We start from the raw sequence: 25,759 nt of genomic DNA on the forward strand, positions 1-25,759 counted from the left end.
TTATTATTTTTTTTTTTCATTTACGCGTTTTGCTTGGTAGAGTATATCCTCTGCAAACGGGTGTGTGTTTTTCATTCAAAACAAGAATAGATTATTTTTAGTCAAAAATAATTGATTCCAGTTTATTCATGCGTTATACATTTCCTAGTATTTTACTAATTATACACCTGTGTGCTGTCGCGTGTTCCAAAGCGTTGTTAACGTGGCAAGCCAAGTATCGTTCGGGTAGCAACATCCTAGTAACATAAGTTGTTGATTTGCAATAAACTTTATTCTGTATTTTCTCGTCATAAAAGAAAGACGTATTATTTAATTTGTCTAATACAGAACAATTGGCGACGATTGGAGTTTAAACCTGCGTTAAGATGGAAGGTTACTGTCCGCCGAGATTTGCCTTGGGAGATCAATGGGAATTGTACCAGGAACGTTTGGAGCAATACTTTGTAGCTGTTGATACGGAAGAGGAGCGTAAATCCGCTGTACTCCTAACATCAATTTCGCTCGAGGTGTACCAGACGGTGAAGAATATTTGTCATCCTGCGAAACCCAATTCTAAGACCTATGATGAGCTGTGTGTGTTGCTGAAAGGAAGATTTTGTCCAACGGTTGTTACGTATCGTGAGAGAGCATTGTTTTATAGAGCCCGCCAAGACCTGGAAGAGAGCGTCCTGGAATGGTATGTGCGGTTGAAGCGATTGTCGTTGAATTGCGAGTTCGGAGAACATCTGGATCACACGTTGAAAGATATTTTTGTTACGGGACTTCGACCTGGACCAATATTTGAAAGATTATGTGAAGAAGAAGAGTCTGTATCATTGGAGAATTTGATCAAAATAGCATCGAAACGGGAAGCTGCGCTGAAGAGCCGAGCGGTATTGGAGGTGAACAAGATAGTTGAGAAGAAAGCTAATTATGTTCCGAAGTTGACGAAGAAACCTGGATCTGCAACTTGCTATGCTTGTGGTAAAGGTAATCATGATTTTCGCAACTGTCAATATCGAAGTTACGTTTGCAAGATTTGTAAAGAAAAAGGACATATTGCTGTTGTTTGCCAGAAGAAAACTAAAGAGAATTTCGGAAGGAAGGAGAAAAACGTTAATCATTTGGAGATCAACAACGTGGTCTATAGCGACCCTTACTTTGTGGAAGTTTTTGTGAATGGACGATGTACGAAGTTCGAGGTAGACACTGGATCGCCGATTACTGTTATTTCAGAAAAATTTTATCAGTCACACTTTAACGAATTTGCCCTGCACCCATTTCGAGGAAAACTAGTATTCTACACTGGAGGTGAAGCCACGCCTAAGGGTGCATTCGATGCGGTATTGAAATATCAAGGTCGACAAGCGATTGGCGAATTGGTCGTTGTTGAAGGCGGAAGGAATCCGTTGATTGGAAGAGATTTCATTGGTGAGTTACTGAACATTCAATTCAACAAGATCGATACAAAGAAGTCAGAAAAATTTGATGGACAACTGAAAAGCGTTTTGGACAATTATGAAGAGTTGTTCGACGATTCGTTAGGGTGCTATAAGTATTCAAAAGTGAATCTGCAACTGAAGCCCGATGCTGTTCCAAAGTTTGTGAAACCAAGGAAAATTCCGATTTCTTTTCAACCCAAAGTCGAAGAAGAATTGGAGAGGTTGGAGAATACTGGAATAATTTCAAAAGCTGAAAATGCTGATTGGGGGACACCTTTGGTTCCTGTATTGAAGAAGGACAATTCAATCCGCTTGTGTGCTGATTATCGCGTTACAGTGAATCCATTTCTGGAAGATAAACGGTATCCGATGCCTGTAGTGGAAGATGTGTTTGCCAAACTCAATGGCGGCAAATTTTTTTCGAAACTGGATTTGAAATCAGCATACAACCAACTACTACTTGATGAAGAATCGAAGAAGATGTTGGCGTGGAGTACTCATAAAGGAATTTACTATGTGAACAGATTGCCCTTTGGAACCAAACCAGCATGCGCTATTTTTCAAGAGATTTTGGAAAAACTGTTACAAGATTGCCCTGGATCTGTTAACTTTTTGGACGATGTTCTAGTTACTGGAGCAACAATCAGTGAACACCTCAACAATTTATCGAAAGTGTTGGAGAAGCTTTTGGACGCTGGTTTTCGGCTCAACCGAAATAAATGTGAGTTTTTCAAAGAACGATTACAATTTCTGGGACACATTGTGGACGGCGACGGTCTCCATAAGGATCCGGAAAAGGTACGAGCAATAATGGATGTTCCGAGGCCAGCAAACGTAAAACTGTTACGAGAATTTTTGGGAATGGTTACGTACTACTCAAAATTTATTCCGAATGTCTCAGCCATTTTAAGCCCACTGTACCGGCTGTTGAAGAAAGAAGAAAAATATGAATGGTCCCCTGAATGTGAAACTGCTTTCCAGGATATCAAGCTTAAAATTTGTTCAGATAATGTATTAATTCCTTATGATCCTGCTTTACCGGTAGTACTGGTAACGGACGCTTCTGGCAAAGGTATTGGTGCTGCGCTATTTCAAGTTTGTTCCGATGGAAACCAAAGACCAGTGACTTTTATTTCAAGAGTTCTCAAAAATCATGAAAAAGAATACTCTTCGTTAGACATGGAAGCATTGGCAGTATACTATGCAGTACGAAGATTAAGCAGTTACTTACTAGGAAGAAATTTTACCATCTGGACGGATCATCAACCCCTTGTATCACTTTTTGGACGTAAAGGCATCCCTGACATGGTTTTCGGTAAGCCACAGCGATGGGCCGTTTTCTTGGCCAATTATGATTACGAGATCAAATACATCAAAGGAGTTAACAATAAAGTAGCCGATTTCCTGTCGCGATCACCGGTATTGTACCATAAAGACGATGATATCAACGATGAAGAAGTCATGTTCCTACAGTTCATAGAAGCTGAAACGAAATCATTAGTAGAACGGAAGCAATTGATTGTTGAAACTCGACGAGATCCTGTCGTAAGTCGTGTTGTGAACTATGTCAAGACTGGATGGCCTACCAATGTGCAAGATTCTGAGTTGAAAAAGTTCTTCGTTCGTAGATCAGAGCTGATTGTGGAGGAAGAAGTGCTCCTGTGGGGCTATCGGATCGTAGCGCCTGCAAAACTTCGGCCGTTTTTACTTCAAGAATTGCACTCAACGCACATGGGAATTGTGAAAATGAAATCGTTAGCAAGAAACTATTTCTGGTGGCCTAACATCGATAAGGACATTGAGGACATGGGTAAGCGATGCGAACAGTGTATCCAGTGTAGACCAGAATTGGGAAATGTTCCAATATCTCCATGGAAGCTATGTTCTCGGCCATTCGAGCGAGTACACATCGATCACCTGTTTTTGAAAAATAAGAATTTCCTGATTATAACCGATAGCTATACAAAATGGGTAGAAGCCTATGTGGTGAGTACATTATCAACAAAGGAAACTATTGAGAAGTTAGAAGATTGTTTCGGACGTTTCGGGAATTGCGATGTTTTGGTGTCCGACAATGGTAGATCGTTTACTGCGGCAGACTTTCAAGAATTTTGCAAGGAGAAAGGAATACGACATCTCACTTCAGCACCATACAGTCCGTGCTCTAATGGTGCAGCTGAAAATGCAGTGAAGACATTCAAGAATGCACTTAAAAAAATGCTTGCGGAAAGCTCTAGCCGTGGTAAGTCACTTGCTTCAACGATGAACCGTTATCTTCAAATGTATCGTGCTACACCACATTGCACAACAAATGAGACACCATTCAAACTTATGTTTGGACGTGAGATGAGGACTAGATTCGATTCGCTCCGGAAGGACAATTTTGTACAACAAACGGTTAAAACATGGAAGCATAATGCGAAAAGGAAGGATACATCTTTCGTTGCGGGTGAGATAGCATATGCAAGAGGCTATCGAGATCCCGACAGACAGCGATGGACTAAGACAAAAATTATGAAACGAAAAGGAGAAAATCTGTACGAATGCTATGCAGCTGAAATTGGTACATTTATAAGAAGAACTCATCAACTGCTGAAATATGAATATGACGATTTCGAGGACGATAGAAGTAGCGTTCAAGAAAAGATTGTTGGAAATAATACTACCAATGTTCAACTACCAGACGACGAATATCTATCGGCAGAAGATGAGGCTATCGAAGATCCAAGTTCAGTTCAACAGCAGAGAGGATACTATCGAGATGATGGGATATATGTTTCTAGAAGTAACCGAATGGTACGTGCTCCAGAGCGGTTCTAACTTACGGAGGAGATGTGCTGTCGCGTGTTCCAAAGCGTTGTTAACGTGGCAAGCCAAGTATCGTTCGGGTAGCAACATCCTAGTAACATAAGTTGTTGATTTGCAATAAACTTTATTCTGTATTTTCTCGTCATAAAAGAAAGACGTATTATTTAATTTGTCTAATACAGAACCACCTGAAAGTTTAAAACTCAGGTGTTTCTTCCAAAATACGTATGTTTTTTTTCGGAAGGGTAAATTTCTTTTCTCATTTAAGAAAGCGAGCAATGGCGCTTAAACCAAAGCTCTTTAGCTAGGACACAAGATGGAAATACCTATGCCTCATCCCTGGAAAACGCGCGCATGGAGTGACATTAAATTTCTTAGCAACATCACTCCTAACTATTAAAATCCGATCGTATCACTCGCTTATAATGAGTCCTGGACCATTCCCTTCCATATTATCCAACTCCTTGACATCTATGAGGGCGTCGCGTCGGTGAGTCGCTGGCCTCTCTTTAAGTAAGTGTCATATCATTATTATCCTTCCCTTTCCTCGTAACGGAGAAGATGAGCGTGGCTGGAAATGGAAATTGTCAGGTCTTCTCATCTCTGACTTCCGAATTAACAACTATTTCATCCAAAATAGTTTTTATAAGTAATTGGGATCTTCCTCAGCCGAGTGGTTAGAGTCCGCGGCTACAAAGCAAAGTCATGCTGAAGGTGTCTGGGTTCGATTCTCGGTCGGTCCAGTATCTTTTCGTAATGGAAATTTCCTTGACTTCCCTGGGCATAGAGTATAATCGTTCCTGCCACACGATATACGAATGCGAAAATGGCAACTTTGGCAATGAAAGCTCTCAGTTAATAACTGTGGAAGTGCTCATTAAAACACTACGCTGAGTAGCCGGCTCTGTCCCAGTGGGGACGTTAATGCCAAGCAGAAGAAGAATAAGATGAAGTAATTGGAACAAGAGTGGTACAGTAACGACGACCCGCTAAAACCAGCCCATGCACTGTACTTGAGCAATTCTTTTTGAACTGGGCTGGTTTTAGCGGGTCGTCGTTGGTGCGTTATACCCGCACTCCCTGAATTACCTTCTCAGGGAGTCTGTTTGCATATTTCCCCCTTGTAAAAAAACAAAAAAGGATGCCAATACCTCGAATGTTGTTTCTCCGAACGTAGCAAAAAAGATAATTTCCTGGATATCCCCAAACATCGCTTCAAAATTTGTTAGATTTTGTCTGTTTGAGTTTACTTAAATGTGGACTTCATCCATGAACCTCAAACTTTGATTACTTTTGTAAATTATTACCGTATGTACTCAAAAGAGTATATGAATAACCGTAAGAAATCGTTAGGTTACAGATTATGTTTGTTTGGGGTTGCTTGAGTTTGAATCGTATTTAAAACTTTATTACTTTTATGTATTTTTTGTGCCTGTTTTGGTATATTTCTGAGAGCGATCACTAATTACGCCTGTAGATATAAAAGGCTTTTCCATAGGAATTCAGCCGTAACCAAAACTTCGTTAAACATAAACATGATTGTGAACCTGATTCATTTGCATTAAAGAGTTTACGAGTTATGTTTGTTGTACTCAACTGAGTTCTTGGTTATCGCTAGTCATTCGATGAACCCAAAGTTGATGTTTAATTGAGTCTGCTTGAGGAACCTTATTCGAAAATCTCCAAGAGACCTCAAGTTACGCCTATAGATTCGAAGAGCAGAACAAATGAAAAAGAGCTATGAGTATTATCATATTGTTGATTCAGTGTTATCTGTTCAACAGCATTCTTTCACAAGCATACATTAAACATTGCATTTTACTCGGATATATGGAAAAACATAACATTTTTCGTGTGATTTGTATGTTTTCTACGGTTATGAAAATCTACGATTCATCTTATCAATTGTCCTATTATGAGTGTGTTTATGGAATGTATGGGAAAATTATAATCTTAACAAACCTGGTACTGATATGTATACTAGTAAATCTCCGGATATTAAACCACCAAGATTCTGCTCATTATTGCTGTATGTTTTACCTTCTATTCATGAACCCTTCTATGGTATACACATTAATTTTACATTTTTGCATTCTTCTTTTTCAGGTGAGTCCATGGTTCAATTAAGGAAGTGTTGACATTTGTAAGTTTTAATATATATATTTACAGTAAACGAATGGGCCAGTCGTTTTGACAACTAAAACTGAACTTCCATTTGAACATAAGGACTGTACATTTTATAAAGTGAACAACTTATATAAGATATAGCTTTTTGATTATTGTTACGAAATAGTAGTCAGATTTCTATTCAGCTACCATTTTTGACGTTATAGGAATGTAAGATCCAACATATACTTTGGGTTGAAGTACTGAATAATTTTGTTAGGAAAGTTCCGAGAAAATCTGTTAGACAAAGTTAAACATTATCTTTCGCGGAATAAATATCACCGATTCATTTCAATAGAGGCAGAGTTTTGAAACTACCAATGACATTCCACCAATCTCTGATATATCGTCATTTCAGTGGTTTATCCATTTATTGCAAAATTTGCTGGACAATCTCTAACGTCCAGCAAAAAAGTAAATTAGAGAACGAGTTCAAATTTGGTTTAATATTCATTATAAGCTTGAACTTCAATATTTCCTCTAGAAAAAAATGGTGCAAAATGTTTTCATGATATCTTGAAAATTCTTGCCCAACAAACTTGATTTTTATGCAAAATTCTAGCTGATGATAATATTGAAGGAAAAGCCGTTTTGTAGGTAAAAAATGTCATTTTTTTCAGCCAGATCAGTCAGTAATCATTGATTTTGATAACCTTCAAAAATCGACCAGATTCAATTTTTTTTTTATTACTACCATTGAATTAAAACTTTTTATTCGCGCAACATCGTTCACTATTTGTCGCACGATGTGGAGATAACTGTTTGTGATTTTATTGTTAAAATTTAAATAATGTAGCATGTTTCCTGTATATAAAATAAACAGTTCTTAATTATATTGTTCTTATTTCTCTTCCCTACATACATGCATTTGTAAATATCTTGAAAGAATAAAATGTAAAATAAGTGATTCTTTTATCAAACTTCTAATGAGCACAATCTGATTCAATTCATGTTTTTCAAACATTAATTTACAAGATTAATAGCCTAGGGCTAGTTCATCTCGGGACCAACAGTTTACTCCCCTTCTGAAGAAAGTCATCACTATAAGCTTTTACGTGGGATGGGACTTGATCTCAGGTCCTCGATGTTTTTTTCAAACGTTTCGTACCGTTTCGACTCATATTCCGAACCGAACGCTTAAGGCCAATAGTGGCTATAAATGCATGTGCTAGGTATGAATTAGCTGATATTTGTGGGAATATTTATTTATTCGCTAAATCTAACTATTGGAGTGTGTCGATCAAAATGTATATTGGAACTTGTTTAGTACTGTTTTTATGTTAAAGTATGGATAAAAACATTTTGATTCAAATGCCGAACGCTGTGTTCATTCTGCCTCATATTCCTCCGAGTTAGTTTTATTGACTTCCTTCTCATCTTCCGAAATATAAAATAGATTAAAATTTCAGCGAAACATTCCAAAAACCATACAGAAATCGAGTGTTCGGAATATGAGTCTGTTTGGAATTTGAGACAAAAAGGAAATCAGAACATTAACATTCTAGTTAAAATGCTAATTGAACCATCATCAAGATTCAGCACTTATAGGTAAAAATCAAAATTATTTCAAAAATTCAAAGAAAAGTACTTTTTATCTAAAAACAAATACTCTGATAAATTTTTAAGCACTTAGTCAAAAAAAACTCAGAATCATATGAATAAGATTTCCATACCTGCAAAATACAAAAAAAAAAACACCCAGTAGTACTGGCCAAGTTCACCCTGCAATTTCCGTCATCATCAAAACGATTCAAATTAGCCATTGGCTGCCCAATTGACGTATGGCGTTTGCCTAAAATTGTGACTGGTGTACGATAATTGAACACCGCTGTACACCATCGTGCCGTTTGTTCTAATTATAAACAACATGTGCCTTCATCTCGGATCTTCTCTCTCGTGACAATAGCTGGCTTGGCTGGCCGCAGGCTGAACTATTCTAAATGCTAAACTGGCATCGCAATTCGGGCCAGTGGCATGGCAATGTGCTCTATAGACTGTGATGCCGTGATGCTGGGGGATTATACAACTTTTTGGTTTGTTTTGTTTTTATTTACATTCTCAGCGTCTATCCTCTCGCGTTTTCGTCCTTCAGCAGTTGTGTAATTGAAGGCGATAGAAATTATTTTCGGAACAACGCCACAAAGCCAATCAGCCAAAACAAACGTTCTGCAATTATCGGACATTGGTCCTGACTTTTAAGTGTTCTTGATCAAGAATCAATGTAATAATTGACGACGTTTAATGTACTCAAATAGGAAATCGCCGGTTCAGATTTCGTTGCCATCCGTATGCTTCGAGTGAAATTAACGATTAGAAATGCACATAAAACGAATGGTTCGTTGAGATTTAAAGTCTGCGACTGAAAATGCGCGTCAAGCTTCCTGAGAAACGCAACGAGTGTGTTATTTTTAGCGGCTTTCAATGTTCAATAAGTCAAACGCCAGCTGACTTACATTGTAACTACAATGTGGCTTCTGCGCAGTGATTGTGGATAATGGTTGCAGTGGTGAAGTTAACAACACTTTCAGGGAGAAGTTACAGAATGCATCGTTTTGATTTTTTCCTAAAAACAAATTTCTTTTTTTCTGAACCACGTCTCAAGCATGCAGTAATAGAGAACAGGTCAAACTCTTTTTTTTAATGAGCGTACTAACGTGTTTCGGCATGAAATACTTTCACATAAGAATCAGAGTTGCACAATATCGGTCATATCAGCTGATGGCTGATGGACAAAAACTATCAATATCACTTTGATCTGACACCTACAGCGGTGATGCGACATCGCAATCTAGATCACAATCACTGCAGAATGAGTGATCACGTGGTAATTACCGACGCTTTTCACGATTTTCGGTGACCAACACACAGTTTCAATCCGTCTGCAGCACTATAAAGAATATCGCACTGAAAAACTGCCATTTTATATGCCTAATTTAAGGCTAAACTTGACCCATCAGTGATATCCATAGTCTATCGCCATCAATGCACTGGTGATGGAGTAGACAGCATGATGTTGATGTGATATGGAATGATCCGAATTGTATCGCAGTCGGCCTGTACAAATCAGCAAATTTCAAGCGTTGATAGTGACAGCAAACAACTCTGATAATAACCCAGTACCCTGTCAAACTGCATTTTTTTTTTTTACGTTGACATCTATAGCCCCATCTATCTTCGCCAGCAATAGAAGTTTACGCAACAAGTGGCAGAATGATGTATAGCACGAGTGCTATAAGACGAAGAGTGCTGTAAAAATCAAGTTCTGCAACAACCAGTGCGCATCGTACCTTCGTGTTGTGCGTACACGAATTCTCTCTGCTCCTGGAAGTTTTCATAAGAACTACTTAAAGCAATAAAACAGTACTTTTCAGTGCTACATAAACTGTACTTTTCAGTTCTACAAAACAGTACTTTTCAGTGCATAAAATAATAACGGTACTTTTCAGTGCTAAAACTAAAACGGTACTTTTCAGTACTATTTTTTCTACTATTGATCCCTTGCCTTCGATTTTTCGTTGGACCCATTGGCGAAAACTAGCGGTGGTAATCCTTCTTGGACACCGTCTTGGGAAAAAACCTCTCGAAGGTCACGTTTTCTTTCGTTTATTCATTAAACATTTGATTCAGGTGAGGAAGCAAAGAGTGTCGCCTATCGTGGTCAGTTGTTCCGAATTTGGGGAATTTAGGCAGGAGATCTTGAACTCCATTAGGGGAATCAAGGTTTCCTTCCAAATCGCAAAGAAAGGAGACTGTCGCGTTTTGCCGGAAACTCTTAAAGATCGCGAACTTCTTCTCAAACATCTTGAAGAGAAGAAGCACAAATTTTTTACTTATGACGACAAAACTGAACGTCTGAACTGAAAGGTCTCTCAAGTGACTATAAATGACCTGAAGAGATCAAAAATGGAATAAATGATTTACTTGGATTTTCCCCAGTCCAAGTAATCATTATGAAAAAGAGAACCCAATCTGGCATTGTTCGGAAAGGGCTTTCTCAAGAATATTATTTAGTTCACTTTAACAAAAAAGAACTAAATAATATTAAAGCTTTAGAAAAAGCAAGAATTATCTTCGATGTCCGTGTGACATGGGAACATTTCCAGAAACCTGGAGGAAATTACCAGAACCCCACTCAGTGCCGTCGGTGCCAAAAGTGGGGTCATGCTACAAAAAATTGTCGCATGGATGCTAAATGCATGATTTGTGGAGGTTCTTCTCACGCCAAGGACGTCTGTCCAGTGAAGGAAGATACCGATAAGTTCTCATGCGCCAATTGCAAGGGAAATCATAAGTCCAATTTTTGGTCATGCCCTTCGCGAAATAGAGTCATTGAGGCTCGTGCCAGGTAGATGAAAAATAATATCCGTTACGATAACGGTCGTTTCCGGAATTTGCATCGAACAATGCTCATTTTTCAGTTAACGATCGCTTGATTAGGAATCATACCCATCAGGAAGATCATAATCATGCACATTCACAAACTAATTTTAATCCGTCGGGTAGCCGTTCGAATCTTTCAATTTCGAATGTATCTACCCACGGTAAATCCTTTGCCGATATCGTAGCAGGTAATTTGAACTCTTCCCCTTTTCGTTCCATGAGTACCCATTCTACTTGTTTCAAATCAAATGAAAAAAAACCCTACCACCACAGGTAACTCCTACTCAGTTTCTTCGTCTACCGAAAATTCTAATGGGAAAACATCAAATATACTCACTTCAAGTGATATGTCTGTCTCAGATTTTAATTTTCTAACTGAACAATTGAATCTAATGATTGATGCAATGTTTAAAGCCACCACTATGACTGAAGGGGGCACCACGATGAGAGGGGTTCCAATAAATTGGTCAGATGAAGTTAAGTATCTAGGGCTCATGCTAGATAAGAATTTAACTTTCAAAAATCACATTGAGGGCATTCAAGTCAAATGTAATAAATATGTAAAATGTCTCTATCCCCTTATTAATAGCAAACCAAAACTTTGACTTATGAACAAGCTTTTGATATTCAAACAATTTTTCAGGCCAGCCATGTTGTATGCTGTACACATATGGACTAGCTGTTGTAATACCAGTAGGTGAACTCCGGCGAACAATGTCTTCGAAGAAAAGAAATGTTCTTCCATTACGCACCAGCAAGAAAATTTTCTTTTCTTCGAAGAAAATACGGAATTCGCCTACAGGAAGGAAGCTCTGCATATAATTCAAAATAAAATTTTAAAAATGATTTTGAAGCTTCCTCCCTGGTATAGTACCAATGAGTTACATAGAATATCCAATGTTACAAAAATCGTTACAATCTTCTATTGCTACAAATCATGCGTTATATATTTAGGTTAAGTTAGCTTAAGTAAATTGAAAACTTGTTTTTTTCTCTTATAAGCAGGTGAAATCAACTCACTTGTAAAAAATCTGAACTGCTACGGCAAATTAAATGTAATACAGTCATCTCTCCCTTACTCGATATTGAAGGGACCAACGAGTTAGGGAGATATCGAGTTACAGACACAAAACCAGTGCAACTGCGATCTAAGGGACCATCGAGTTAGCCATGAAAACCAACTTTTACTATGATTCTCTAACTCGATATCGAGATATGGAATATCGAATAAGGGAGATTTAACTGTATGTTGTTAACAAAATGTTAATAAAATCTTAAATTTGTTTTACCAAATTAGGATGATAGTGTTGTCTAACACAGAACACCTAGATATAAGAAATGAATGTAATGCTTTAATGATACTAATAAAGAAATTAAAAAAAAAAATACAAATTTGACGTTTCCTATTATGGACCCTCCATTTGATTTTCATGTAATCTGGCTCGCTTCCGACGTGCCTATTATGGACCCACCTGGAAATGCGTATTATTGACCCTCTTGTGTGGTTTCATTTTCAAAACTGTTCAAATATCTGTATTTATGCGTTTCAAACCAAAAATTTTGCCTGAAACTGCTGACTAATCGACATAGGGAGAGATATCGAGATGTAAAACATCGAGATGTGGAGATGTGGAGACTGTAGTTGAAAACAATAAATCAGTTACCATATTCGGGGTTTGTACACATTCACGACTGGTAGTAGTAGATCTCATTTTAGAAGTTTAGTCTCTATTTCAATGCAAGTCTCCATTTTGGGCAAAATTGTCTTAAAAGTCACTTTTTTTTTCATTATTCTGCCTGCAGTGAATCTTGCTTCAATAGGTTCCAGAGATACTTTTAGAGACTATTGTGCGATTTTTTCACAAGTTCTTCAGGAATTTCTTTTCTGATTCCTAGTGATTAGAGAATCCTAGTTTCTAGAGATTCTAGTGATTAATACAAAGGTCTCTTCAGATCTACTTCCAGGATCTCCTTCAGAAATGTCTCTATTGATTCTATTGATATTGAGTTTCTTAAAAATCTTCCAACGTTCTTTCAAGGGATGGCTAATTCGTAATTTGCTCCGGGAAATTTATGAGCACTACTACGCTTTTCTTGACTATTTTGATTTCCCCAGTTGAAACTATAGTAGATCGTCCAATGATTCCAACAGGAGTTGCCTTGAGAAAAAAATCATTCTACAGTTCTTAAAGAAATTCATTGGGGGATTTTTTCCAGGAAGATTTACGTGAACTCCTATGCCAGTTCCTACAGTTATTCTTTCACGAATTATATGGATTTCTTCAAGAATTGTCCATAGGAGTTGCTCCTAAAATTCCTCCTGGAATTATCCGAGGATATATAACTAATACTCTACCAGGAATTCCTCATGAAGCTCCTTCAGAAATTTCTCTAAAGATTTCTCCAACATTTCATGAGAAATCACTCCTGCAGTTTTTCCAAACAATTTCTAGTGTATTTTTTCAAGTTAAATCTTCATGACGTCTTCAAAAGTTCATATGAGGTTCCACACAAAAGCTATTGGTACAGTGAACATACTAGTAAATCCAATCATCTTAACCAACTCACTTAAGAAATATTTCGAAACTTTTTCAAGAGCCCAAGAGTTCTTTCAGAGAACTTTATGGGAGTAGATCAAGAGTAACTTTCAAAATAAATCGAGTTTCATCAGATGTCACTTCTAATATATCTCCCGGATTAAAAAAAAACACTAATAATTTTTGAAAAAAAAAATCCTTGTTCTCTTTCTGGAAATATTCCTGAGAAAATGACTGGGGAAATTCTTTGAAGTCATCTGTGGGAAATTTCTCTATAATTTTTAGCAAGATTCGGAATTCTTACTAACTCTCACCATAATGGATTTATTTCTCACAACAGTTTTCAGCGAAGAGGTGGCTTGTGAAGTTATCCGTCTATAAAATAAAAAAATAGATAATAATCGCAAACTTCAACAACTGTGAGAAGTTTATTTTCTATTTCTCCGATGCATGGAGAATATAATGGTGTGAAAAAGAAGGTAAATATTTAATGGAATGATAAGTGTAAGCGAAAAAAAATGTTCACGCAAGGATGGGAAAAAGCATTATCCATTGATGCGAAAAATTGTAGATTTCACATCAGTGATACAAAAATTCTGAATTCTGATTTCCAGAATAATTCCTGAAGGAATCTTAGCAGCAATCACTAAAGTAATTCCTTAAGGAATTCTCTAGTTGAAATCTAATCGATAATTTTGAAGGAAATTCTAGAGAATCCCAGGAGAAAATAATAGTTGAAATTTCGAAAATATTGTAAACGATAATCTTAAGGAACTTTATAAAAAATGATGGTAAGATCATTGGATACATTCCCTGAGATTTGTGATCTTCTTGAAAAATTTCTGAAAAAAATCTTTAAAGGAATCTGAGGTAACTTCTATGGTTACCTTTAGAAAAATTATACGTTGAATTTATAAAGGTCTAAAACGAAGTCCTTAGGAAGTCCGTGAAAATCACAAAATGAACTGCTGAAGAAATCATTTGAGTTCATTTTGTACTTTATTTTAAGCAAACCTTGAGCAAATTAATTGATCTTAAAGGCATTTCTTTCAATAAGAATTTCAAAATCAATCCCGACTCAAAAACATTAAATTGAGGAAATGTCCAAACTTTCTTGGAATACCTAATTAAAGCTGTGAATGATTGTGTGAATCATTGCTTTCTAGCGCTACTTCGCCAGCTATATTTTCATTTTCATGTCAATTCACTGGAAGTCCTCTCGATAATTTTCAGTAAACTAATGTCTTTCTGAACAGGAATTGAGAAAAGAAGAACTGCAGGCTCATTAGTTGACATTTTTGCCATAAAACTAATACAACAACATATCAACATAAGTTCCATCACATTAGTCATAATTCTACAAAAGCTATTTGTTCAATGTTTATTTCAACAGTCGGTTTCACATTAGCGTTTTACATTTAGACGGCGTTCACCTTAATTTTGAGGGCCTAAATCGCACCAGGCCCCAAAAAACCCAGCTACTTCTTTTGGTGCAATACCATCCGGTCCTGCTTCCTTTGATGCGACCAAGGTTTTTAGTGCTGTGAAACTTTCTTGTTATGGTAGTTTTTCAATAGATATAACACTAGAAATTTCTGAAAAAAAAGAAATTACTTCGCGTAAATATTTCGTGTACGCTGGTAGTCCTTCTGATGCTTAAGTTAAATATGCGCTAGTTTTGGTAAATCCTCGAATACAGTCTGTCCATTGTCTTTCATTGGCGGTTGAAAAAATTGTACACGTGCCGCAGCTAAAAGTTTGGAGGATTCCAAATAGTTAGGAACTTATATATATTTTATTGATGGTTCGACGGTTCAACTTGATTCGTTTCATTTTTTATAAAATAATTTGTTGCATGCAAGTCAAGCTGGTGTGATCACTCTTATATTTTTTCATTTCCAAAATTTTAAACCTGTATGGATTGAACCGAAGTATCACATCAAAAATCATAAGTAATGATGTGTATTTCTCATCGTTTCTGAACGCACAAATATATGATAGTTTCTCTTCTGCTCGTTTCAAATAACCTTAAAAAGATTTTAAAGTTGTTATCATATCAAAACACTTTTCAATTACCGTGCACCCCCGCTAATTTGAACGGTACCTCATGCAAACCATCGGGGTTCATTTTTAATTTGAACATCTAGTCACCCTAAAAACGTGTTTCTGGTTACCTCTTTCACTGTTTTGTTTTGATTCTGCGTTCCGTTCCATAGCGTTCCATCTCACTTCACTCCGTTCCATGAGCTAAATGACGTTTGAACCATTTTTAATTTGAACGATGTGCAAATTAGCGGGGTACAGATTAAAAAGTGTTCAGATTAAATGTGGTCAAACCAACGGGGGTACCCGGTAGTAAAAAATCCAAATAGCTTTCTTACTTCTTTGGGCTTCAAGTTGTATGGTTCAAACTCAACTGGGATAATTGATAAACAAAACGTTTGTGGTAATTATATCATGCAAAAATTAAATTAAACAATCCATGTGACATTCATCCATTGCATGCCATAATTTTCGAGTGCCACATCTCAAATACTCATTTAAACCCAAACACTCACATCGAAGCAGTTCAATGATTAAAGCTCTGCATCAAGGGGTTGTAAGACGTAGCTACGAATGTTCGTTCAAAACACAGCGCATATCGTACTTATCAGTGGTGGTAAAACTGTAGACCTACACATAGCACTGCCCAGCATGGAATCATAACATAAACACAACCACCACCATACAGCAATCGCATAAAGTACCGCTAGAGAGGCGAGACTGCATGATTTGCCAACAGACCAAACAAGAAACGGCAAACGGTGGGGGTGAATGCACGTTGTTTTACCAGTTCGTTGGTCACGAGGAAAATCTAATGGGCTCGTCTTTTGGTATTTTATGCTTAAGGATTTAATAGACACTTTTCAAACCAGTTTTTCACTCAAAAATCATGAAAACCTAAAACTGCCATCACTTCACTTGCTATCTGAAATGCGACGAGATATTTCTGGTAATGATTTTTTATCATTTGAACAACAAATCTGAACATTGAACTTTTTTATGAATTGAGAACCAAACTATTTGAAACTATAAATTTCTCTATGGACTTTGGCTCCAAGCCTTATTGGAAAGCATCTAAAATATTTAAAAAGCAAATTACGACATTGGAAGAGGAAAGCTAAATACTATTAATTATAACTACTTCAAAAACCTGTTCTGATTAAATGCAATATTTTGGACTCATGCTGAATAAAACATAAATTTTCAACTATCACACTGAGGGTGTTCAAAACAAAATGAACAAATATAAAAAATGTATACACATCCAAATAGGATAACGAAACATTGTCTTAATTGCAACATTTTGGTCTATAAAATCTACAGAGAATTAGGAATAAAATTTTGAAGACGATTTCAGAGCTGCCTCCCTGGTAAAGTACTAATGAATTACACAGATTATTTAATGTTGTAAAATTAAAGCAAATATCGAACTGGATAATCAATCATTTGAAACAATTGTGGTAATCTTGCATGGCCATAAAAAATTGTCAAGGTTATGGCAAAGCGTTTCTTATATTATATTTTGAGCAAGTGATTTCCATAAATGGGTAAAATACTGCACTGCTACGGAATATGACATGTAATATGCTGCTAAAAATGTCAATAATGACTTAACTTAGATTAACTATATTGGGATGGTCTGGGATGACTGAGATATAAGAATTGAATGTCTAGAGGAATTCGCGATTAGGGCCTATCTGACAAATCAATAACAATGAGAAAATAATCAATGAAATTCTCATGTGCAATTTTAAATCCCAATTGGAGAAAATATACTCAATCTTTAACCTTTTCACTTTAAAACATATTTCATAAACCTAGTTTTAAAATCCTCATCAATACCACACACATATCCTACAATTCCCCTAGCTATTTCATACTCAATAAATCTTTAAAGGTTTCGCCTAAAATGTACTCGAGAGTGCTAGTATCGCCCAATGTTATGAGCCTGTAATCGATATTATTTTCAGTGTCGCCTATTACTTTTGCGCCGTGTTTACATCCTGGTTTCAATTAAGCCCGCCATGTACGCCTTGTTTATTTTTTGTTTGCAGTGTCGCCGTTTACTCTCGCCGTGTTTTGATTTCGATTTCAGATGCGCCCATCACTTTGATAAACAAAAACACAGGCGTAATCAATAAAGTGTGTGGTTTTGCATGAGGTGAAGTTTTGTCTTCTACAAATTTGCGTTTTTCGAATAGTTAAATTATTGATAGGGGAAAAGTTCAAGTGCAGTGAATAGACAATCAAGCTACAATTTCAACGCTATATTTTCTTAAATTGTGTACATTTTGTCAATTTCGCCTAGTTCGCGAATCTTTCTAGATGTAATGTATAAATGATAGGGGAAAAAGCATCAATCTTCGACCCATTCATACGATGTTGGCCTACTTTGCATGAAAACCCTAAAATAGACACACAATTCTCGTAGGTCGAATATTAGCGCCTTTCCTCTTTGGATAGTGAATTAAAAGCATAATAAGTCACTTACGTGATATATAATCCAAAATTAACCTGATTTTTTGAAGCTTTGTCTTGAAAAACAAACAACCGAGTTCGTTCTCCAGAATTTTGTCTTCTTGTATGCGTGAAGCTTACACTGGACAAAATAAGGCCCGAAAAGCCATGGAAAATACCACACATAACTTTATCTGGCATGCAGTTCAAAAATGTGCAATAATTCTTATTATTAATTATTATTATTATTTGTCTTAAGATTATTTCAACCGTTATCTGCTTTGTTTTTTAAAATGCTCTACAGTTTAATTTGTTATCAACTCAATAGCCCACAGTGTATGTTGAATGGTATTGGTGAGAAGGCTCAATCACCCTATTTCATCAACACTGTTTTCGTGATGAATAAAATCCTAACATTGGTATTGAATGAATCGCAACATAACACCCTAATGCCAAGTGGTTGTGTGGAATCGCTGCTGTAACTGAGCCCAAGAGCCACCAGATTTCAGTAGTAGTCGTCATCGCCCATCGGTCGGTCGATCGGTTATCCAAAGTTTTTGTTATTTTCTTGTACCTTCCCAGTGGATACATTTCGCGATTATAGCAACTGTGCAGTAGCGATAGCTCGAAGCGACAACCCAGCCCAAAGAGCTGCAATCAATTCGCGACCGTCAGTGTTTATCTGTCAATCGAAGCGCTGACAGTGCTCCGTGGTTACGCTTCCTTACCCTGCAACGATAGTGTCCCTTCATCGTGAACAATCAATTTTATGTCGCATCTTGTCGTTTAGAAGAAGCGCAGTGTCAAAGTGTCATCATTTGTATGAAATTAGTGTGTGCTTGTTGGGTGTGTTAGTGACTGAGGTCATTCTGTTGTCCGTGTCATTTTAATAAAGAAAATATTGTGCGACCCAGCCCCAGAGCTGTAATTTTAGTGTAACAGTTTTATCAAATCATATTGTTTTAAGTGTTTGATCGTACTTTATCAAAAGTACCGTAGTTCGACAAGGTTAACACGGACACAGCAATAGTCAGACGAGCTCAAAATGACTGAAGAGGTAAAAATCGATACTCCAAACATGGTCAACAAAATCCACTTTTTTCAGAGATATCACATATTATTTGTATATGATAGCGTAAGAAAATTGCTTTTTCAATAGAAGTTTCAGTCGCGCGATTGTCACACTTGTGTGTTAATTGATAATTTTTTGTTCATAGCTCACTCGAAGATTCGAGTGTTGCTTGATTGCAATTTAAGTATGAGGTCATATCTGTCAAAATAAGGAACATTAAATAATACGCACACTGACTGCGGCTTGTCGCATGTGATACGCAGGGCTGCCAGGTCTGCCAGGTGACTCGAAAGCAGTCTGTGTGTGGGATGACAGATTGATGCATACCGGCAAAATGATTGAAAATTGTCAGTGAAATCAAATTTTCAACTGTCTCATTCAGGCCTGTTGACAATGAAACTATCAAACAATGTTTTAGATATTTGTAGAACCACAGCATTTGACAATAATACAAATTTGTTTTGCGTGAAGGTCGAGAATATAAAAAGCCAGAAATCCAACAACGAAGAGAAATCATAGTTCAATGTTCTTCTTGGCGTAACGTCCCCACTGGGACGGAGCCCGCCTCTCAGCTTAATGTTCTTAAAAGCACTTCCACAGTTATTAACTGAGAGTTTTCTTTGCCAAAGTTGCCATTTTCGCATTTTTATATTGTGTGGCGAATCTATGACAAAAGGTCGAAAAGACAGAAGGTCGAAAGGACAAATGTCGAAGAACAAAAAAGAAGGGACAAAAGGTCGAAAATCTTTTTTTAAAGAAGGACTGATTTCCCACCATGTCCATGTCGACCTTTTGTCTTTCGATCTTTTGTCTTTCGACCTTTTGTCTTTCGACCTTTTGTCCTTTCGACGTTTTGTCTTTCGACCTTTTGTCCATAAACCTGTGTGGCAGGTACGATGATTCGAACACTGAAACTAGGCAAATCAAATGAAATAAAAGAGGTTCATGTTTTTATGGCTGGATGTGCAAATAAGAGTTGACAGAGTATTATAAATATGTCAATCTTAACTAAAATGACATGCTTTTCTCTATTTGACAACATCTAATTAAGACACAGGAAGAATAAAAGCGATTTGTGACTGTAAACTTGAATTGAATGACCTTCATTTCGATTAGTTTTATTGAGTTGCATTTGAGTTGTCATAAATGATCATTGATCTGTTTTAATTATTAATTACGAATAAGGAAAATTGTAATTACATTTTGGAGTATAGGTGGATTCTCTACAGAAAAACATGAGAAGAAATCTAAAAACATCCTTACTCTTACAAACATTGTCCCGAAGAAATTCATTTGTAATCTTGGACAGCAGTTCCAGAAAAAAAATTGGACTGGAACGCCCAAATATAGTTATTCAAGCAGTTTGATAAATTAATACTCACAGGTGGGTCAGCTATTAGCAATTTCAGGTGAATCCATAATAGAAAACGCCAAATTCGGTTAACATTCTTATTAGGGACACAGGCAGGATCCATAATAGGAATAAGAAGTAGAGTAAGAAGAGCAAAAGTTCGGCCTTAGAATAACACTGCGAAACACGTTTTTGTATCAAGCATCAAAATACCGCTATTTACTTGATTAAGGGTTGCTGAATCCATTGCTATTTTCAAAAATATCATAGCACATCTAGTTTTTGAGATATTGACTGCTGAAAATGCAAAAATTGCATATTTTAGCCAACTTGCATGCAAGTTTGCCGGCATGTAAGGCAATTTATTTGCCTAATTTGCCACAGAACTTTATGTGTATAACAATGCTTATTAGTGAAGCGATGCGGAAAAGTTATTGTTTGATGATTTAAAGAAGTATTGCATTTTCCCATATAAGAGAAAAGAAGAATTTTGTATGGAGACAGCAAGCATGTTAAAAAAAATCAGTTTAAACTAAATATAATCATGCAATTTCAACCAAATTATATCCAAATTGAAAGTTCAGGTCCTATTTCGCATGCTAAGGAGATAAGATCACAAAGAAATTTGATAAATCATACTCTAAATTTAGTGTACATAAAACCACTGTTGTATACAACTTTGTTGACCTGTAGCTAAAAATTGTTACGTGCTGGAACATTTCTGAGAAAGGTATCAGATTCAGCAACCCCAAAACTACTAGAGACACATAATTTAATCCTTGAGACACGCAAAAATGTCATTTTTGTTACGCTGTGTAATCAATACAGTCGCCTCTCCACATCTCGATATTGAAAAGACCATCGATATTGAAAAGAGAGATCGAGACATAGTACAAATTTTTGATGAATACTAGATTGAAAATCACTCCGTTGTCAGGAATATTAAAACAAACAGACGTCATTTCATCTTCGCAAATTGTTTTGAATCCCTAAATTCTAGTCTAGTAACTTTTGAAAATGGGCATATCGACATACGGAGAGAAAATCTGGAATGAAAATCACATCGAGATAAGGAGATATTGAGATAAGGAGGATATCGAGATGTGGAGAGTGAAATTGTATGCAGATTGAAGGGTCCGAAAAAATCATCGACATAGGGAGACATATTGAGATGTAGAATATCGAGATGTGGAGAGTCGAATGGTCCAAGAAGACTAGCGGTTGAAAAAAAAAACAAACTTCACACAGTGGATCTTCAATCTATTGACTACATTTTTGCTGAACAAACTTATGTCAGAATATTTATCTAGCTTAAGTTATTACAGTTTGCATATTGATTGTCCTAAACAAACTTTGGAACAAAAGTTCGAATCTAGTGTAAGGCAAAAGTTCCCTGAGTAAATTATTGTATTATTGATGTTTTTGTGACAGCAATGTTTCAATACCAATGATGAAATGGTGTTTTTACTTAAAAACATACTCTAAATGTTGATAGAAATTGGCCAAATATTGGGTTAATTGTAATTAACCCAATTTTGTTTTCGTAAAACTTGGAGAAAAATTGTAATATCGATTATCGATATCGGTTTCGCGTGATCAAGCATACTATGACAAACACAGAAAGAAAAATCCATGTAAATTTCAGCTTCAAATCATGCACATAAAGGGAATGCCAGATTTGTCGCAATTTTACATGACACATCGTGTAAAATTACATCAAGATCATGTTAATTTATGTGAATTGTCACGTTATCTGTTAGAGTCCATGCTAGATTACATGATGTATAGCGGAAACTTACATGATGTTGTTGTAGTTTTACATGATGCGACGTGTAAGTTTGCGACACATCTGGCATTCCCTTCATGTGCATGATTTTACGCTGAAATTTACAAGGATTTTTCTTTCTGTGAATTTAAAGGAAATATTTGTATTTTAGTCAATTTCAACATTTTACTTTGATAAAATATATGGCTCAAACTTTTGCCACGCTAATTCCAGCTTTTGTCACACAATGGACGAAAAACGGTTTTGAAACACTTATGCAAAAACTTGGTGGTGTATTATTTTTGCGATAAGACTAACTCAGCCCTTCAATTAAAATATAAAACAATACGTTTTTGCTATATTAAAAATTCAGGTCTTATGTTATTGAATAAGAATTCGGCTCACAAAATTGGAACGAAATCAAAGCGCTTTTCAAAATGTAAGTTTTTTTGTGGAGCTGCTCAGATTCCCTCAGAATAATGTGTGTCCTAATGAAATTTTTTTAGAAAAAAATACAGCGATCCTCTATGGGATTTCTGAAGGAATCAATGGATGGTTTCTTAACAATATCTATCCTGTATATGCTCTGGGACAAACTGCCGTGAGCATTGCAGTGAGAATTTCCTTTTTTTGAAGGTCCTTAAAATATCTATTTTAACCAAGACGGACTTATAGTATTTCCTGTTGCTCTATTTGCATTGAATTCTGATGCAAAAAGGTTTTAAAGAAACCATCAGAGACTATACCGGGTTCGACAGCTTTTTCAACAATTTCGTCTCAGATTCTCCGAGCAAAAACTTCAGAAATTATCATAATGATTTTATTTAGAATACTTTCAGGGATCACTCGAGAAATTCTTCTAAAAATTTCTCAGCCAATTCTCTCAGAAATACTTACAGCGATTTTACAAAAAAAATGCTTATAATAATTTCTCCATAATTTGCTTCAAAAAATCTCTAAGAACTTCAAAGCTACTACTTCTAGTAATTTCATCAGGTATTACTTTGATTTTTTTCCAAAAATATCCTTGAATTTCCTCTAGATATTTTTTCACTTATATTTCAATCGAATTCTTTAGTTGTTACTTTGGGAATCTTCCAAAGATTTCTACAAAATAATATGTTCAAGGAAATCCACGAAGCATGAGCATGATTGACGAAGCCCGCACATGACCTTCAAGAATTTGTCCACGTTTTCTGCCATAAATGCAAAATTCTTTAAAGGTTCTTGCAAACAAATCTTTTTTTCTAGGATTATTTCCAACATTTCATCCAATTATTACTCTTGCATTTTTACTCAACATTTCTTACAAAGTTTCATCTCCCATGCAATCTTCAAAAGTTTATTTGAAATTACATACCATTTTATACACTGCCCATACTATTATGGGCCACCTTGTCACAATTATTAGTAATTCTTCCCTACATACAATTCAAATGGAAATTACCCATTATAGTAGGTGACCTATGATAGTGTAACTACTGTACTACAGCAATTTTTCAAATAACTTTTTCGATCATTCCTACACAAATTTTCATAGAGATTCTGTTCAATGTTTTACGGGATTTTATTCAGAAAATCCAGCGGAATACTATCCCGAGATTCGATTTTTTTTCGATTATTTTAGCAAATAAGCTAGGGAATCTTGAAAAACTTCCTTAAGAGTTAAGGTGTTATTTCAGAGATCCTTGTTCATTAAGAGTGATTTTGAAATATATCCAAGTTTTATCAGAGGTTACTCTAGGATTTTTTTTCAATTCCTCACGGATTTACTTTACAGAAATAAGGGTATTGCTTTGGAAAAAATGCTGAAAAAATAGTTTTCAATACTTGCGTAAGAATTATTTTAAAGAATTACTGGAGGAATGTTTAAAAAAATGAAGGAATCTTTGGATCGATTGCTGCAGGTATCTTCAGAGAAATCCCTATTCGAAATCGAAATTTGTATCTACGACTGGCATGAAAATGAGTGGGTCAAAGCAAAGTGTACTAACACCTAGTTAAAAGAAAATTTACTTCTAAGTTTTAAAGCATTCAGCATTTTCTATACTAATTGCATGGGAGTCATAAAAACTTGCCAGTTTTCTAAGAATTATGATATATTTTCTGTTTAAAGGAAAAATCACATGAAAAATCGTTAAAACGCTTGGAAACAGTACAATTTTCTCAACTAAATTCTACTCAAAATCGACAAAATGTTACGCCCCTTTTAATTTTCCAATCTAGGGTTAAAAATTTCCTCAGCTTCACTGTGCACAAACAATTTGCCGATGTTTGTCCTACCCATGGTTTCGAACGTGGATGTGCCTCTGGATTTAATATTAGTATTGAATAATAATTCGACTCCGAATATTGGAACGAAATCAAAGCGCTTTTTAAAATGTATGTTTTTTGTGTAGCTGCTAAGTTTCCCTAGGAATAACTTTTTCGTGTCCTTACGAAAAGTCTTTCGGTCGCAGTCTCTTCTCTATTGATGGAGAATTTTCGAGTAATTCATCGATTACAACACCATCTATTGTCGAAAATGTAGTTAGAACCTTTTTTCCCGTATTTTTGGTCGATTTTCCTTATAGAAACTTTGACACTTCAGTCGTCGCGCTGTTTTATTTTGTACAACACTGTTGAAAAACCTCGCTTTTCGTTCACAACAGCAGCGTGGTGGTTCTGACGGTGGCAAACCGCGCGACGACTGAAACGTTAAGCTTATTTAATGATATTGCTGCTCAGTGCATTGAAAGCCAAAAAGACAGTTATGAGAGTATATATTATCAAATGGTTTGTCAATTGCAGCTCCAAAGCTTAAAAACTTTGGTATTCAAATACGAAAAAAATGATGTTACGCCTATGAATGATATACGCCTATGCATGATAGTTGAAACTGCAGGTTCGATGATACTTTATGTCCAAGAAAGACAGGAAAATTAAAATCATGAAAAGATTTTGGAAATCTGAGAATCGCACTCAAATACCTCTAGCATGGCTTTGCTTTGCAGCCACAAGCGTTAGCACAAATCTAAAAAAGACACAATACAACTACATAAAGCTTTGCTAAGATGTCACGTTTGCAACTTAAGACTCTAGGCCTGAAGAAAGCAGAAATCAATGAGACATGAAAGCAAAAACAGAAACATTAAGAAATCTCTCAACTGCTCAAGAATGAATACTTACGCTATGTGAACCCTTCGGAATTCCATTTTCGACTATTTTCGTACTATAAACAACAAGCAAAGTGATCTATTCTCGACGCACTGGCGGTGAGACTAGACATGTGATTAGTCATCAGTCGTTTGTGCTATTCTTGTTGCCAAGAAATATTCTGCAGTTTTCTGTTGAGCATAGCAAAACATAGCTCGTTGTGATCAGGGTCACAGTATTAATTCTAAAGCTATTGGAGCTTTCAGTGCGCGTATATATTCAATGAGAACGCAAACAATACCGACGCAACCTACACATAATATGCATTCGTCCACCAGCGCAGCGATCAGCGTTTTTCGTTTCATCTCGCACTGATTCACTGTTACAATTACGGCACATTGTCCAATCAATCAATTGTTGTGGTACAACAATAGGTTCCCGCACATGTTCTGCTCCCATAAGGTGCACAGCACTTGAATCGATCGTGGCGCGCAAATAACAATTGAGACCGCAGAAAATTCCTGCAATCATGTTCAATTAGATCATCTAGCCCTAAACCCGTTTACCGGTTCCTGGTCAAGTACCTACAATAGCGCGCCGTCGTCGTTGCGTTGATGCTGCTCG

At 36.3% G+C, this 25,759-nt stretch overlaps 1 protein-coding gene across 15 annotated transcripts in view; it reads left to right on the forward strand.

Annotated features, from left to right (window-relative positions):
* LOC5568680 (tropomodulin) overlaps positions 1-25,759 on the forward strand; it is a 198,473-nt gene that overhangs the window by 83,775 nt on the left and 88,939 nt on the right. For 2 of the 15 annotated variants that reach the window (XM_021847461.1, XM_001658037.2), the window contains exon 1: positions 18,325-18,869. The exons of the other annotated variants lie outside the window; for them this stretch is intronic. In XM_021847461.1, coding sequence (XP_021703153.1) covers positions 18,858-18,869 — 12 coding nt within the window. In that variant the 5' untranslated portion in view covers positions 18,325-18,857. Of the gene's footprint in view, positions 1-18,324; positions 18,870-25,759 lie in introns of those variants that run through there. 15 annotated transcript variants of the gene reach the window in all.

The sequence above is a fragment of the Aedes aegypti genome, chromosome 1, assembly GCF_002204515.2.
Source record: "Aedes aegypti strain LVP_AGWG chromosome 1, AaegL5.0 Primary Assembly, whole genome shotgun sequence".
Taxonomy (NCBI): domain Eukaryota; kingdom Metazoa; phylum Arthropoda; class Insecta; order Diptera; family Culicidae; genus Aedes; species Aedes aegypti.